The sequence below is a fragment of the Scyliorhinus torazame genome, chromosome 5, assembly GCF_047496885.1.
Source record: "Scyliorhinus torazame isolate Kashiwa2021f chromosome 5, sScyTor2.1, whole genome shotgun sequence".
Taxonomy (NCBI): domain Eukaryota; kingdom Metazoa; phylum Chordata; class Chondrichthyes; order Carcharhiniformes; family Scyliorhinidae; genus Scyliorhinus; species Scyliorhinus torazame.
The window spans coordinates 300,259,029-300,275,771 of record NC_092711.1 but is presented as its reverse complement, the minus strand read 5'-3'; the positions used below and the strand labels follow the sequence as shown (position 1 = coordinate 300,275,771).

At 52.2% G+C, this 16,743-nt stretch overlaps 1 protein-coding gene across 4 annotated transcripts in view; it reads right to left on the bottom strand.

Annotated features, from left to right (window-relative positions):
- The window catches only part of ar (androgen receptor), a 549,391-nt gene that overhangs the window by 304,764 nt on the left and 227,884 nt on the right, over positions 1-16,743 (bottom strand). For all 4 annotated transcript variants that reach the window (XM_072505808.1, XM_072505809.1, XM_072505807.1 and 1 more), the window contains exon 2: positions 12,466-12,617. In XM_072505808.1, the coding sequence (XP_072361909.1) occupies positions 12,466-12,617 (152 nt within the window). The remainder of the gene's footprint in view (positions 1-12,465; positions 12,618-16,743) is intronic.

The window sequence follows — 16,743 nt, the reverse complement described above, 5'->3', positions numbered from 1 at the left end:
GAGGTGTTGGGTGTCTTAAAAAATATTAAGGTAGATAAGTCCCCAGGGCCTGATGGGATCTACCCCAGAATACTGAAGGAGGCTGGAGAGGAAATTGCTGAGGCCTTGACAGAAATCTTTGGATCCTCGCTGTCTTCAGGGGATGTCCCGGAGGACTGGAGAATAGCCAATGTTGTTCCTCTGTTTAAGAAGGGTAGCAAGGATAATCCCGGGAACTACAGGCCGGTGAGCCTTACTTCAGTGGTAGGGAAATTACTGGAGTGAATTCTTCGAGACAGGATCTACTCCCATATGGAAGCAAATGGACGTATTAGTGAGAGGCAGCACGGTTTTGTGAAGGGGAGGTCGTGTCTCACTAACTTGATAGAGTTTTTCGAGGAGGTCACTAAGATGATTGATGTAGGTAGGGCAATGGATGTTGTCTATATGGACTTCAGTAAGGCCTTTGACTAGGTCCCTCATGGTAGACTAGTACAAAAGGTGAAGTCACACGGGATCAGGGGTGAGCTGGCAAGATGGATACAGAACTGGCTAGGCCATAGAAGGCAGAGAGTAGCAATGGAGGGATGCTTTTCTAATTGGAGGGCTGTGACCAGTGGTGTTCCACAGGGATCAGTGCTGGGACCTTTGCTCTTTGTAGTATATATAAATGATTTGGAGGAAAATGTAACTGGTCTGATTAGTAAGTTTGCAGACGACACAAAGGTTGGTGGAATTGCGGATAGCGATGAGGACTGTCGGAGGATACAGCAGGATTTAGATTGTCTGGAGACTTGGGCGGAGAGATGGCAGATGGAGTTTAATCCGGACAAATGTGAGGTAATGCATTTTGGAAGGTCTAATGCAGGTAGGGAATATACAGTGAATGGTAGAACCCTCAAGAGTATTGAAAGTCAAAGAGATCTAGGAGTACAGGTCCACAGGTCATTGAAAGGGGCAACACAGGTGGAGAAGGTAGTCAAGAAGGCATACGGCATGCTTGCCTTCATTGGCCGGGGCATTGAGTATAAGAATTGGCAAGTCATGTTGCAGCTGTATAGAACCTTAGTTAGGCCACACTTGGAGTATAGTGTTCAATTCTGGTCGCCACACTACCAGAAGGATGTGGAGGCTTTAGAGAGGGTGCAGAAGAGATTTACCAGAATGTTGCCTGATATGGAGGGCATTAGCTATGAGGAGCGGTTGAATAAACTCGGTTTGTTCTCACTGGAACGAAGGAGGTTGAGGGGAGACCTGATAGAGGTCTACAAAATTATGAGGGGCATAGACAGAGTGGATAGTCAGAGGCTTTTCCCCAGGGTAGAGGGGTCAATTACTAGGGGGCATAGGTTTAAGGTGAGAGGGGCAAGGTTTAGAGTAGATGTACGAGGCAAGTTTTTTACGCAGAGGGTAGTGGGTGCCTGGAACTCGCTACCGGAGGAGGTGGTGGAAGCAGGGACGATAGGGACATTTAAGGGGCATCTTGACAAATACATGAATAGGATGGGAATAGAGGGATACGGACCTAGGAAGTGTAGAAGATTGTAGTTTAGTCGGGCAGCATGGTCGGCACGGGCTTGGAGGGCCGAAGGGCCTGTTCCTGTGCTGTACATTTCTTTGTTCTTTGTTCTTTGTATGGCCGGCGTGGAGAAGAACTCCCCTTCGCATGCGCTGTGAAGACGCCAGCACATGCTGGTGCTCCCGCGCATGCGCCAACTCACGCCAGCCGGCAGAGGCCCTTCGGCGCTAGCTGGCGTGGTGCCAAGCCCTTCTGCGCCGGCTGGCGCGGCGCAAACCCCGCCGGCCTAGCCCCTGATGGTGCGGAGGATTCCGCACCTTCCGGGCGGCCCAAAGCAGGAGTGGTTCACGCCACTCCTTGGCGCCGGTACGGCCCGCCCCGCCGAGTTGGGGAGAATCCCGCCCTTTAAGTTTGAAATCCCGTGAAATTATTTTTCAATTCCTTTTGAACCTCATTATTTTCTTCATATAGTTTTGTAATTTTTTTAACTGGTCCCAGCTCACTGGATTCCTAATTTCTTTGCATTTGCATAAGCTTTTTCTTTTAGCTTGATACCAAAAACTGATCTCATTTATTCTCCAGTTACATTAACACACAGGTGAAGCCTTAGCTTCGTGGAGGTATATGCTGGTATTGTAAGGAACTGGTTCGCTCAGTTACCTGCGACACAGGGGCCAGGATTCTCCGAGCCCACGCCGGGTTGGAGAATCGGCGGGGGGGGGGGGAAGAGAGAATCTCGCCACGCCACTCCGACGCCAGGCCGCCGATTCTCCGGTCACCTGGGGGGGCCTCCAAGGTGGCCCAGCCCGCAATCGGGGGCTATCGATCGGCGACCAAGGTCATTCCAGGGGGGCCTACGTTCCCCCGCGCCGGGCCCCTGTAGGGCTCCGCCATGTTGCCCGGGGGCCGGCACGGAAACGGCCGTGGCGTGCATGCGCGGACCCGCGCAGGCCATGTAGGGTCCGGCTTTCGGCGCCGGGGCAGTGCACAGCACTCCGGGGCCATTCCAGCCCCCGAAGATGAGGAGAATGCTTGGGCTTGGAGGCCCGTTTACGCCAGTGTTGCTCGTGCCGGTTTTGACGCCGGCATCAACACTTGGCCGCGATATCGGTGAATCCCGGCCAGGATGTCTGGACTCCCAGCCAAATCACATTATGTATTCTTGGCTGATAGCTCAGACATCCATTAGTTTATTGAATCAGCTGGCCCAAGGAAAAGTGTTGCTTGATTGACAGCTTTCTCTCTTAGCTCAATTGGTCAACTTTGTTTACACAAAATAAAAGTAGGGAAATTCTTGCAGTTTCTGCTATTGTTACTTTGACGTGCTGGTTGGTTATCACTTTTATAAGGCTATACTAAAATGAGCTTTTATAAGGAAGTTAGGAATGAATGTTTATTAAAGTTTTTTCATGACATTTTACAGTACTAATGGGTTCATTGGGGATATACTGTATAAATAAGCATTGAAGTGTCATAGGTGGCATGGGGTTGCCAATGGCCAATGGGGTGGGAGGGGGCATAAGATGGCATGGAGTGATGAGAGGACTTTGGGGTGGGTGAGCAGAGAGCAAAAGGAGGGTGTGAGTGGTGAGGGCTAGAGGGTTGTTTTCTGTTTTATTGTAATTGGGATAAAGATCCAGAACACTGAGGCAGGCCTCTTAAATAGCTTGCATCACACCTGGCAGCCCCTGTGTTTGCCTTTGCATGGTTTTCGGGGGCGGTGGGCCAATCTCCAAGTAGCACTCCTCCCCCAAAATGAAAATCTGGGGCGTCATTCTCCGACCCCCCGCCGGGTCGGAGAATGGCCGCTAGCCGCCGTGAATCCCGCCCCCGCCGAAGTCTCCGGTACCGGAGATTGGGCGAGGGCGGGAATCGGGCCGCGCCGGTTGGCGGGACTCCCCGCTCAATTCTCCGGCCCGGATGGGCTGAAGTCCCGCCCAGAAATTGCCTGTCCCGCCGGCGTAAATCAAAGCTGGTATTTACCGGCGGGACCAGGCGACGTGGGCGGGCTCCGGGGTCCTGGGGGGGGGGCGCGGGGCGATCTGACCCCGGGGGGTGCCCCCACGGTGGCCTGGCCCGCGATCGGGGCCCACCGATCCGTGGGCGGGCCTGTGCCGTGGGGGCACTCTTTCCCTTCCGCCTCCGCCACGGCCTCCACCATGGCGGAGGCGGAAGTGACTCTCCCCACTGCGCATGCGCGGGAAACTGTCAGCGGCCGCTGACGCTCCCGCGCATGCGCCGCATTTCCGCGCCAGCTGACGGGGCAACAAACGCCATTTCCGCCAGCTGGCGGGGCGGAAATCCCTCCGGCGTCGGCCTAGCCCCTCAATGTTGGGGCTCGGCCCCCAAAGATGCGGAGCATTCCGCACCTTTGGGGCGGCGCGATGCCCGTCTGATTGGCGCCGATTTGGGCGCCAGTCGGCGGACATCGCGCCGTTGGGGGAGAATTTCGCCCCTGATCTTTGCAGGCACTTTCTCCTGAGGCAAGCACATCAAACCAGGATTCTCACCACCTGCCTCTCAGATGAAAATCCAGCCCCAAGTTAACTCTGGCTTGAGCACTCTCCATGGTTAATAGCTGGAGATAAAATCTTGGTATCGTTTGTGAGAAGACCAATTAAGCAGATTCAGACATTTTAAAAGGGTGCGATTCTCCACTCCCACGCCGGTTGGGAGAATCGCCTGGGCCGCCAACATTTCTGGGGACGCCGGTCCGACGCCCTCCCGCGATTCTCCCAAGTGGCGGGAACGGCCCGGTCGAGTTTCGCGGGCCGCAGGCCGGAGAATCGCCGGAGACACCGAAAATGGCGATTCTCCGGCACCCCCGCTATTCTGAGGCCAGGCCAAAACGGCGGGTTCCCCCCGGCGCCGTCCACACCTGGTCGCTGCAGTCGTGGGCGGTGCGTGAATGCTGGGGGGGGGGGGTGGCCTGTGGGGGGGCGAGGGGGGATCCTGCACCGGGGGTACCTCAAATGTGGGGTGGTCCGCGATCGGTGCCCACCGATCGTCAGGCCGTCCTCTCTGAAGGAGGACCTCCTTCCTTACGCGGCCCCGCAAGATCCGTCCGCCATCTTCTTGCGGGGCGAACTTAGAGAGGACGGCAACCACGCATGCGTGGGTTGGCACCGGCCAACGTCATCTATGCGGCGCCGCTTTTACGCGGGCGACAAGGCCTGGCGCGGGTAAATGACGCGGCCCCGATACTGGCCCATTGTCAGGGCCTGAATCGGTCGGGACCGGGGCCGTTCCGCGCCGTCGTGAACCTCGAATGCGTTCACGACGGCGCGGCCACTTCGGCGTGGGAGTGGGGAATCCCGCCCTTTAGCTCTAGTATGCTGTGTTCTTGCAGAGTTCCTCTGTAGATTCCAAGTATGACATTTGCTTCTGTCTATTAATTTTTCAGTGTGACAATAATTTGCATTAGACAATGTGTGATTGACAGGACGTGCACACATGCAGAAAGCTTTCTTTACTGATGTATGGAAACTTCTTTTATAAAGTAGACTGGCAGCTTTGCTTAATTTTCAAGAAAGGTGGATGCCATCAGCATAAAAAAGTATTTTTTCCATGTTGTTGATATATTATGAAATATTTAGGATGGATTCAAAATCGTGAAATAATGGGAGCTAAATTGGACATTTCCAAAAATGGGAGTTGAAATTGCGATGCGCGATTCACCCATGCCCATTGATGGAAATGCTGGCAGTAATGCTTTGTGACCAGTTCACTGCATGCTTGAGAAAGGAACTCAAATTTGTAACTTCAAAAGACCACTTAATGTTACTCCCAACCTCTTAAAGAGGTGCATTATGACTGGAGCAGATGGTGGAATTCAGGGAAGAAGTAAATCTGACCTGGGAAACAAGAAAGGAATGGTACAACAGAAAAGTGCAATTCTTAGGTTTTTGAATGCTGCACTGAAGGTTTTAGCAATCATAGTAGAAAAGCAGAGGTTTCCTGTCTCCACAACAGGAGACACTCCAATAACGTGCTCAAAAAAGCAGTGATTGCAGATAACTGTGGAGATTAATGACAAGTCCAAAGTGCTGTAGACAGAAACAAACATTTCCCCTTGGTGGATGAGTCAATGGCCAGTGGTCATAGATTTAAGGTAAGGGGCAGGAGGTTTAGAGGGGATGTGGGGAAAAACCTTTTTATCCAGAGGGTGGTGGGAGTTGCAAGAAACTCTGCATATGGTCTGTTCTGTCACATTTCATCAGACAGCATAGCTTCTGTGGTGAACATGTTTTGCAGGTGTACTTGCAGTACACACTAAAGCCATGAGCCATGTCGGCAGAGGCAGTTCTTTTTTGGGTCTCAAATACATCTGACACAGAAAACCAATGCAGACTAATGGCATTGTGATTGTTGATAAAATACGGGGCTTTGATCTTATATGATTCACTTCGCATGATTTCACACAAGTTGGACGCTGAGGAAGTGAAATTGCTAGCAGTTCAATATATGACAGAGTACATATTCAGTGCTACAAAGTTGTGTGGCAAGTCAATAGTGCCATGCACGATGGGGAAGTCGGCAATTTAAGTGAAACAACTTTGCCTGCTTTTCTCCTGCAAGACCAGCAAGAGAAAATTAATTGGTAATTAACTGTCAATGAATGGAGGGCATTAATGCCCTCTCTCATGCAACAATAGACCACAAACTGCCACAGTCACCTTAATAATGAGTACAAATGTGGTCCTTGCCATTCTGAGGTAGCTGTTATAGTGGTAGCTGGTGGCAGCAAGTACATCCTTCGAGAAATGCAAACATTCACACATTGCTCCCTCTTGAGATTCAGATAGGGAATTGGTCCCTGAACATGCTGTTGAGTATGGCATCTTTCTGAGAGTCCTTCCCGCGCTCCCTTCTTGTTCCGTGTAGCTATCGCTCATTCTTCTAGTCATGCTTACTAGTCCATCTATGTTTTAGAGCAACTGGTTTGTGCAGATATCAGGAAACCAGCAAAATATGAGCACCTGGTACACCATTCACTGGAAACGTTTGCAACAAGAACTACAGAAAAGCACTAAACAACTGTAGAATTGTAGCAACAGACAGGAGATATCAACCAGCACTAACCTGTAAGTAGTAGATGATCCCTTTAAATAGTGCTGTGGGAGAGTGGGGGGCAGTCTTTCCTGCTGCTTTAAATATTCAGCTGTGTGAGGTTAAGAGAAGCTGTCGGCTGGCATGTTCAGTTCCAAAATGGCATCACTGGCACCAAATCAACATTGCACGCTGCTGAATGTTATGATCTGCTTGCTCAGCACACATTTGGTGGACCTCAGTAGTATGCATGCTAACACCCCCACCAAGATGGTTTCTCTCATGATTTATATAACTGTACATAAACATCTTGGGCCAGATTCTCCGTATCTGACACTAAGTGTTGACACTGGGGCAGGACTAGTGGAGTTCTACAACAGCAAAACTGGTGCTGCACCTGGCCTAATTCACAGACTTTAAGGGGCTGGCACTGTCGCCACATGGAACACGATCGATTTCAATGAGAAACAGTGCCGAATTTACCGGATTCGGGCTTGACACACAGGAGGCTGACAAGTTGCAGCCGCTTATGCACACTTCACTCACCACACACACACATCCCAGCCAACAAGATGGTAGGAAGAGGAGTGGCACCAAGGCTTACGGATGCTGAGCTGAAGACGCTGTAGGACGCCGTGGAGGAGAAGTGGGCAACCCTGTCACACGGGGTGGGAAAGAGGCTGCCAGCCACCGCCTTTCGTCAGACTTGGATGCAGGTGGCAGAGGTCGTCAGATGGGTGGCATGGTGGCACAGTGGTTAGCACTGCTGCTCACAGCTCCAGGGTCCCAGGTTTAATTCCGGCCTCAGGTGACTGTGTTGAATTTGCACTTTTCTCCCCATGTCTGTGTGGGTTTCCTCCATGTGCGTTTCCTCTCACAGTCCTAAGATGTGCAGGTTAGGAGGAGTGGCAACACTAAATTGCCCCTCAGTTAGATCGGGTTACTGGGATAGGGTGAGCTTAAGTAGGGTGAACTTTCCAAGAGCCGGTGCAGACCCGATGGGCCAAATGGCCTCCTTCTGCACTGTAAGTTCTATGATTCTATGAGGCGGGCCCTTCTGGGTGTCGGTGAAGCAAGCACGGTTGCTTCACAGCGCCAGGGTGCCGGGTTTGATTCTCAGCTTGGGTCACTGTCTGTGCGAAGTCTGCAGGTTCTCCCCGTGTCTCCGGGCGCTCCGGTTTCCTCGCACAGTCCAAAGATGTGCAGGTTAGGTGGATTGCCCATGCTACATTGCCCCTCAGTGCCCAAAAATGTTAGATGGGGTTATTGGGTTACGGGGATGGGGTGGGCTTAAGTAGGGTGCTCTTTCCAGGGGCCGGTGCAGACTCGATGGGCCAAAGGGCCTCCTTCTGCACTGTAAGTTCTATGATTCTATGAGGCGGGTCCTTCTGGGTGTCCTCCGCCTCTGATCCCAACCAAAGCCACAACTCCAGGTGTCAACCAGCGATGATGATGACACCGACACATATGAGATTCATCGCCCAGCATTCCGTGACACGCCAGAGCTAGAGTCCGGGGATGACTCCAACTTTCCGTCACAGCTGTCACCAGCACCTTCCATCTTCCCAGAGACACTCACTTTGGTTGGGTACTTTAGTGAAGAAGCTCGTGGGAAACAATCTGATGGGCACCACATACATGCTCTGGTACATCAGGTGGAGGTGGGAACTCCCGAGGGGGCGGATAATCGGCGGGTGGGACGATCCCAGGGACTAGCTGCCGTCCAGACGTGTTTTGTGCTTCTGGAACGGGTGGCCCTTTTGATTGGGGAGATGCAGTTGAAGAGCCAGGGACTGCATGAGGGGTTGTCGGCAAGCTCCAGATTTTGCAGCTGCAGTTGGAAAGTCCAACTGTGTGCAGGAGCAGGAAGTGGTGCCGAACATGCGTGCTATGCAGGGCAATATTGCAAGGATGGCCGGGGATTCCCTGTGCAGGCAGTGGCCGAGGCCCAGGACAGGACTGCCCTATCACAGGCAGCCAGGTACCAGAGCCAACTGGACATTGCAGAGGCACTCCAGAACACGGCCAAGTCACAGCGGGCCACGGCTGAGTGCAAAGGCTGCATTGGCCAGGAGCTGGCGACGTGGCATAGACCCATAGAGAGATGACCCAATCACAGTGGGAGATGGCGCAGTCACTGGCTGATGTGGCACACACCCAGAAGGTGGTGTCACAGTCACATGGCCGCGAGCATGGAGACCCTGGTCAAGACGAGACCAGGCCTCAAGTACTGGCAGCGCCTGTTGACGGGGGAGCCTCAGGGGTTTGCTGCACTCGCACCCCCATCCGATGTAGTAGCCTGGGGTCAAAAGGCACCCTGAGGGAGGAGGAGGCGATGGGGTCCATGCCTGTGGCTCCCGCAGGGGAAGTGCCTTAACACTGCAGCACCTCGGACACCCCCGCACAAGTCCTTGGCGCATCACATGGTCAGCAGGCAGAACAGGGCGGCCGGTACCATCTGGGACACCCAAGCAGCAGCCGGGCCCATCCCAGCCCGGTCGCCCCAAAAAACGGCTGCCAAAGGGGACCCAGGTAACAGAGGAACAGGGGGTAACTGGTGAGGATGGAGAGCCGGTCGCCCAGCAGGCCACTCCCAGATGGCCAGGAATCGCAGCAGGCTACTTCCACTCCTGATGTACCACCTGGGGATCAACCTAGGAGTAGCTTTAGAGTCTGTAAGGCCAGAAATGTAGACACCATTAAATTTGGCAAGGGTGCAGAGTACAGTATTGCATTAGGGGCTAGGGCAGAAACCTGTATACATTTGTTCACATTAAACACCTGTGCACAATGTTGCAACCTGCCTCGGTGCTCTGTCAGAACGGTGTGAGAGATGGGCTGGTCTGGGCTGGCCGCAGAGGGGGCTCAGGGGAAGGGATATTGTGTGTTGGCTTGGCCCAGGGACCGCAGTTTAGCCAGCGCTCACCGCTCCGGTGTCCCACCCCTATTTCCCCCCATTCCCACCTCCGCCACCCCAGGGATTCGATGGGACCATGTGATGGAATGGCCAGCTCGCATGCAGGAATCACCCAAGTGGACGGTGAAAAGTGCTACCGTGGGCAGGAGCCAGACGTTGCCAAATGGTGTGGAGCACCAGAGCACATCCCAGATCAGGTTGTCATCATTCTCCACCCCATAGGTCAGACCAGCTGTTACTGCCAATCCAGGTCCCAGACCCGATAGTGAGGCAGGTGGGAATCACGGAGGGGATTGCAAATGTGAAGGCTCGATCACACCCCTGGACGCGGCATTGGCGTCATTGTAGCAAGTCTCCAGGTCTGTCTGTAGCCTCTGGATAGGCGACATCAGCCAGACTGCAGCAGATAACCCCTGCCGCCCAGGGGCCAACTGTACAGCCGGCGATGCGCCTCAAAGAGGTCAGGAACCATCGAGTGTGCCAGGATGAAGGTGTCATGCACACTGCCCGGGTATTTTGCACCGACGTGCATGATGTGCATCTGATGGTTACACACCAGCTGTACATTTATTGAATGGAATTCCTTTCATAGAAACATAGAAAGTAGAAGCAGGATATAGGCCATTCGGCCCTTCGAGCCTGCTCTCCCATTCATTATGACCAATGCTGCTCATCAAGTTCAAAACCCTGATCTCGCTTTCCCTCCGTGTCCCTTTAGCCCCAGGTGCTACATCTAATTCCTTCTTGACACTTACACAAAGTTTTGGCCTCAACTGCTTTCTGTGGTAGTGAATTCCACAGATCCACCACTCTCTGGGTGAAGAAATTTCTCCTCTTCTCAGTCCTAAAAGGTTTACTCCTTATCGTCAAACTATGACCTCTAGTTCTGGACACCCCCACCAGGAACATTCTTTCTTAATCTATCCTGTCTAATCCTGTCAGAATTTCAGTTTGTGAAGACCGGTCATCTGCAGGTGCTCGAGGACAACATACATCCCGTCGATCACCGCCTAGACTCGGTGCATCTCGGCGATGGCGGCGAACCCCACTCCCCAGGCATCCTGGTGGTCTGGGTCCACATTGAAATGGATGTATTGTGCTGAATGGGCATTTAAGGCCTTCGTGACAGCACAGATACACCTGTGCACCGAGCTCTGTGAGATTCGGGACAGGTCCCCACTCGGCACCTGGAAGTACCCTTTGGTGTGGAGTTTCAGGGCAACCGTCACCTTTTAAAAAATAAATTTAGAGTAGAGTACCCAATTCATTTTTCCAATTAAGGGGCAATTTAGCGTGGCCAATCCACCTACCCTGCACATCTTTGGGTTGTGGGGGTGAAACCCACGCAAACACGGGGAGAATATGCAAACTCCACACGGACAGTGACCCAGGGCCGGGACCGAACCTGGGACCTTGGCGCCCATGAGGCTGCAGTGCTGCCACTGCGCCACCGTGCTGCCCTAGGACAACCGTCACCTTGACGGATACTGGGAGTGGCCTGCTGGGCGGCCGGCTCTCCATCCTCGCCAGCTACCCCCTATTCCTCTGGGGCAGGCTCCACTGCTGCAGCGTCCTCCTCCTCAAGCAGCTAGAGCTCATACAGCCGCAGTGCATCCCCCAGGGCTGCAGCGACTAGGAGGAAGGCCTCCATTGCTGGTTGAATTTAAATATCCATTATCTTCAGGTGGTGAAAGGCCGACATGTTAGCATGGTGTGGGCCCCTGTGCCCAACCAGGTCCAACGGGCTACTATGTGACCCCGGTTTACACTGAGGAACCTGCCCCCTGCATGTCCCTTCCGGCCACACCTTCCCCCATCTCCGCACCCCGGGCCCTGTCAGTGTCCGGCACCGTGGGAGCCTTTAACCCTGGCACCCATCCCTGCTGCAAGGGGTACCGTCGGCTAGCACTGCCCTTGCCAGGGTATGCTCCTGGACCCAGTCCGGCGCCCTCCTTGAGGGGCTACTGTGGACATTGCCCTTGGCTGGGCTACCTGATACCCTGCCGGCGGGTGGCGGCAGGTTCGGGGGGATGATGGGATGGGGGCACCCATACAGCCAGTGTCACTTTGCAGACCCACGGGCCAAGGTGATTGGTCAGTGCGGTATGCAGCAAGGTACTGCCTTGCAGGCAGCGGCAATGGCAATCCGTACCTCGACACCTCGGTCCCGTGGGAGGTCACCCCAACCCATCCCCTGGTCACTGTCACCGCGCTCATCCCCCCTCTCTCTCTCCAACACCCCCACCACGTCCAATGCACCTATGCACGTCCTATTTCCACTCTCTCTCTCCCTCCCTCCCATTAACCACAGTGCCTGTTTCACAATTTTTAAAACACAAGGTGAACCTCGTCATCGGGAATTCCCCTGGCGAAAGAGGGCCCAGAGAATACTGGATCAGGCCCGCTAATGATATGCAAACCGTGTTTACTGTACGTGCAGAGTAGAACGCATTGACATCGCTGTCCAATCACCGGAGAATTGCGATTTGGCGTGAACCTGACGCCAGCCATGATTTCGGGGTCAAGAGCAATTCTCCATCGAATCACCTTTCCCGATTTTGGCATCAGCCAACAGAGAATCCCTCCCTTCATGCCATTTTGGTCCTCAAACAGCACCCATGGCAGCCAAGTTATAGGTGCCTAATCACCTTAAATTATAATGAGATAATTTTCATTATGAGTAGCAGAAAATAAAATGGATAGGATTCCACAGTCAGTTTTAACGATGCACATACACATAAAAAATTAAGGAGTTACAGAGTTATGAAACTTAATTACATCAAATTGACATGAACCAGTCTGTGAACACCAATCTGTATGAAAACAGTCATCATCGACCTGAAATGCAAACATCTCTACAAATTCTGCCTGACCTGCTGAGTACTTCCAGCGTTTTCTCTTTTTATTTGAAATTTTCAGTATCTGCAATAATTTGCTTATGTACCAATCTGGCTAATCCGCGTTACCACTATCAAATAAGGATATAAATAACTTGGTGTACCTTCAGCTGCTCTCTTGAAGAATACTTTGCAACTACCACAGGTGAGTGCTCCATAATGACATCCTGATGCCTCATCTCCACAAATGAGACAGGTTTTCTGAGGTTGAAAAAAGTAGTCCATTTGGAGACCGAGATTCCTTGTATTATCCAATCTTAGGGGAAAACAAAGAACATATAAATTTAGGAGTGGCTACTATAAAAAATTATAAAGTTCTGTCCGAACAAGTGAGGATGATCAGAAATGTTGTTTTATACTGACTAAATGTCAAGCTCAATTTTCCTAGATTTCTTTGATTTTTATTTAACCAGTGATTGCATTCTGATTTTATCTATTAAATCACCATACCAGCAGCCTTGAAAATAAACTGCACTGTTTTAATTTAATCACTTAAACAAAAACTCCACATTTGTGAGGAATCTGAAAGAAAGAATTGAGAAATTTAAAACCATTTTTCTGTATATAAAGCGTTATTTCAATTAATGTGAAATTATGGTATCCTTAGTAGCTGATGAAACCGAAGTCTACGTAACCAGTACCACTTTTGACCCTCGCACTATCTCTCAATTGTCGGACTGCTTTTCCAATGTCAAACATTAGATGAGTTGAAATTTCCTCCAACTGGCTACTGGGAAGAACAAAGTCTACAGTACCAGCCACAAACTCCATTTCTTAGCCATTGATTCCATCCCTCTCGCTGGCAAAGGTCTGGGGCGAAATTCTCCGGAAACGGCGCGATGTCCGCCGACTGGTGCCCAAAACGGCGCAAATCGGATGGGCATCGCGCCGCCCCAAAGGTGCGGAATGCTCCGCATCTTTGGGGGCCGAGCCCCAACCTTGAGGGGCTAGGTCGGCGCCGGACGAATTTCCGCCCCGCCAACTGGCGGAAAAGGCCTTTGGTGCCCCGCGAGCTGGCGCGGAAATGACATCTCTGGGCGGCGCATGCGCGGGAGCGTTAGCGGCCGCTGACAGCTTCCCACACATGCGCAGTGGAGGGAGTCTCTTCTGCCTCTGCCATGGTGGAGACCGTGGCAGAGGCGGAAGGGAAAGAGTGCCCCCACAGCATAGGCCCGCCCGCGGATTGGCCAGGCCACCGTGGGGGCACCCCCCGGAGCCAGATCGCCCCGCGCCCCCCCCAGGACCCCGGAGCCCGCCCGCGCCGCCTTGTCCCGCCGGTAAGGTAGATGGTTTAATTTACGCCGGCGGGACAGGCATTTTACCGGCGGGACTTCGGCCCATCCGGGCCGGAGAATCGCGCGGGGGGGCCCGCCAACCGGCACGTCGCGATTCCCGCCCTCACCGAATCTCCGGCAACCAGCGGGGGCGGGATTCACGCCAGCACCCGACGATTCTCCGACCCGGCGGGGGGGGCGGAGAATCTCGCCCCTGATGCTGAACTAGACTGCCCACAACCCTGGAACCATATTTGATCTTGGATGAGTTGTGATCACATATCCGTACCATCATGAATATCACCTGTTTCCACCTTCATAACATGCCTTTTTACCTCTACACTTGATTATTCCTGGCTTACCGTCTACATTTTGTTGTCAGTAGTCTTGTAGTCATTAAAATTATACTGCCTATAACTCACACCAAATCATCTTAACTATCAGCTCTGTGCTTGTTGATTTGCTTTAGCTGCTAGTTGAGCAATATCTAAAAAAAAATTGTATTTTTGTTTTCAAATCTTTTCATAGACTCACCCTATCTTGGGTGGGATTCTTCGAGCCTCCGGGTCAAAATCGTGCTCGGAGCAGGGGCGGAGAATGGGGCGTCAGACCCGCGATCAGGTCCGACGCCTTCCCGCGATTCTCCGCGGACCGGAGAATCACCGGCAGTCGCGCGCACGGTCGACGGCCATTGAAAGAGGCCCCCGTGGCGATTCTCACCCTGTCCGCAGCTGTCCTGGTGGGTGCGGGGGGGGGGGATCCGTGATGGGGTGGGCCTCCAGGACGGCCAGGCTAGCAATCGGGGACCTCCTATCGGTCGGAGCATGCGGTATGGGGGGTGGGGCCTATATTGTTGGGGCCGGCTTGCTGTGTGGGTCAGCCATGTTTCGCGGGGCCGCCGCGCACATGTGCGGACCCGTGGCTGGAAGTGCAGGGCCCCGTATCGGCAGCCAGAGCTGCGTGGACAACTCCGGGGCCCTGCATGCCCCCTACAAAACGGAGAATTACTCTGGACTTTCTAGAAAAATGTCCAGTGATTGATTCGCGCCCGTTTTCTCACGGGTGTGGGAACATAGCCCCATTTTCAGAGAATTCCGCACCCGCCCAGTGCGATTTCGGCGCTGAGGCTGAGACAATCTCACCCACCATTTCTAAAATCTCCTCCAGTCCTACAATTCTCCCAAGATATCTGTGCTCCTCCAATTTGCGCAGCACGGTAGCACAAGTGGCTAGCACTGTGCTTCACAGCACCAGGGTCCCAGGTTCGATTCCCCGCTGGGTCACTGGCTGTGCGGAGTCTGCACGATCTCCCCGTGTCTGCGTGGGTTTCCTCCGGGTGCTCGGGTTTCCTCCCACAGTCCAAAGACGTGCAGGTTAGGTGGATTGGCCATGCTAAATTGTCCTTAAGTGTCCAAAAAAGGTTAGATGGGGTTATTGGGTTACGGGGATAGGGTGGCAGTGAGGGCTTAAGTGGGTCGGTGCAGACTCGATGGGCCGAATAGCCTCCTTCTGCACTGTATGTTTATGTTCTAATTCTAGCCTCTTGAGCATCCCCAATTAATAATAATCTTTATTGTCACAAGTACGCTTACATTAACAGTGCAATGAAGTTACTGTGAAAAGCTCCTAGACGTCACATTCCGGCTCCGTTCGGGTACACAGAGGGAGAATTCAGAATATCCAATTTCCGTGTGCGGAAGTGGATTCTCCGCCCCGGCGCCGGACGCGATTTCGGAGTTGGGGTGCCAAGAATCCAGCCCATGATCTCTGACTTCAAAAGTTGTGTTTCATCAGCTCATGCCCCTTAATTATCCTGTAAGATACTTTAAAACACTTTGCCAACACTGGAAGTAAGGCTCAACAGTTCTTCAATTTGAAAGCTTATCCCTTTCCCTTTTATGAGAATGGGACATTTATTTGTTATTTTCTAATCATTTGAGATTTAGCCTGACTTCAGCAGAGAATATCCAAAAGAGGACTCAATGCACCAATTTTTTTACAACCTTGGGATTAAGTTATCAGAGCCAGGAGCCTACCTCAAACATTCAACAAATATCCAACGGACGTGATCCACTGGGCACGTTTGCCAAAAAGCAGCGCACCACAGCGTAACTGCAGGGAGACCCCGCTCTCGGGATCTACCCGGCTCGCCACACCACGCCTCGCAAGATCATCATGATCTCGCGAGACGTCGCGATGTGAAGCCCACCTATTATTTGCAGGATTACCTTTCGGCAGACCTGCATATTAGAGCGAGACAGCTAGTCTCACTCTAATATGCAATTCACTGAGGTAATCAAGGTGTTGGGATCCATTCCCTTTGCCGTGGAAACCTCAGTCGAGCGCCGTTCAATACTGGTCTTCACCAACAGGGACAAGATAGAACGGCACTCTTTGGGGTCTCCCAGGTGATTGAGGCCCCCTGATGCTTGCCCTCTGGGCAGGGTGGTACCCTGGCACTGCCACCTAGGTACCAACCTGGCACTGCCAAGGTGCCTAGGTGGCACTGCCAGGATGCCAGGCTGGCACTTTTCCTTTTTTTCTGTTAGTTTGTTTCTTGTTTTCTTTATAGTTGAGAAGCTATTACTTTTCCTTTTTTGAGTTTGTGGGATGTGGCTTTCTTTGTGTTCTGTTAGTGGATTATGAATGTGTGAGAGAGGAGTTGTTATGTGATGCTGATAAACAGTTGGAAGTGGCAGACAGCCAAAAAGGGTGAATCGGATGGAGCAGCAACTGGAGATGGTAAGAATTTTTTTTCAATGTTGACGTTGGGCCCTGGAGAGGGAATAGACTTCCGGATTGTTGGTTGGCTCAGAATGATGCTCTTCCCAACACAAGAAATACTCTGAACTGAAGGCATTATAGGTGGCAATGCTAGGGACAGGTCAGATATGACCAAAGTGAAATAACTGTAAATAAGCCAGAAGAAACAAAACTAAATTACCTGACTGGCCTGTTTTTTTCTTTGAATGATCTGCACCTTCCCCACATTTTTTAAGTAGCCAGCTTGATCAGTTCAGGGAAAATCTTATACTGAGCATGCATTAGACAATGCAGTTCATAACTCTTGCATACTGTGATGAATGATATCTGTATACATATATACCT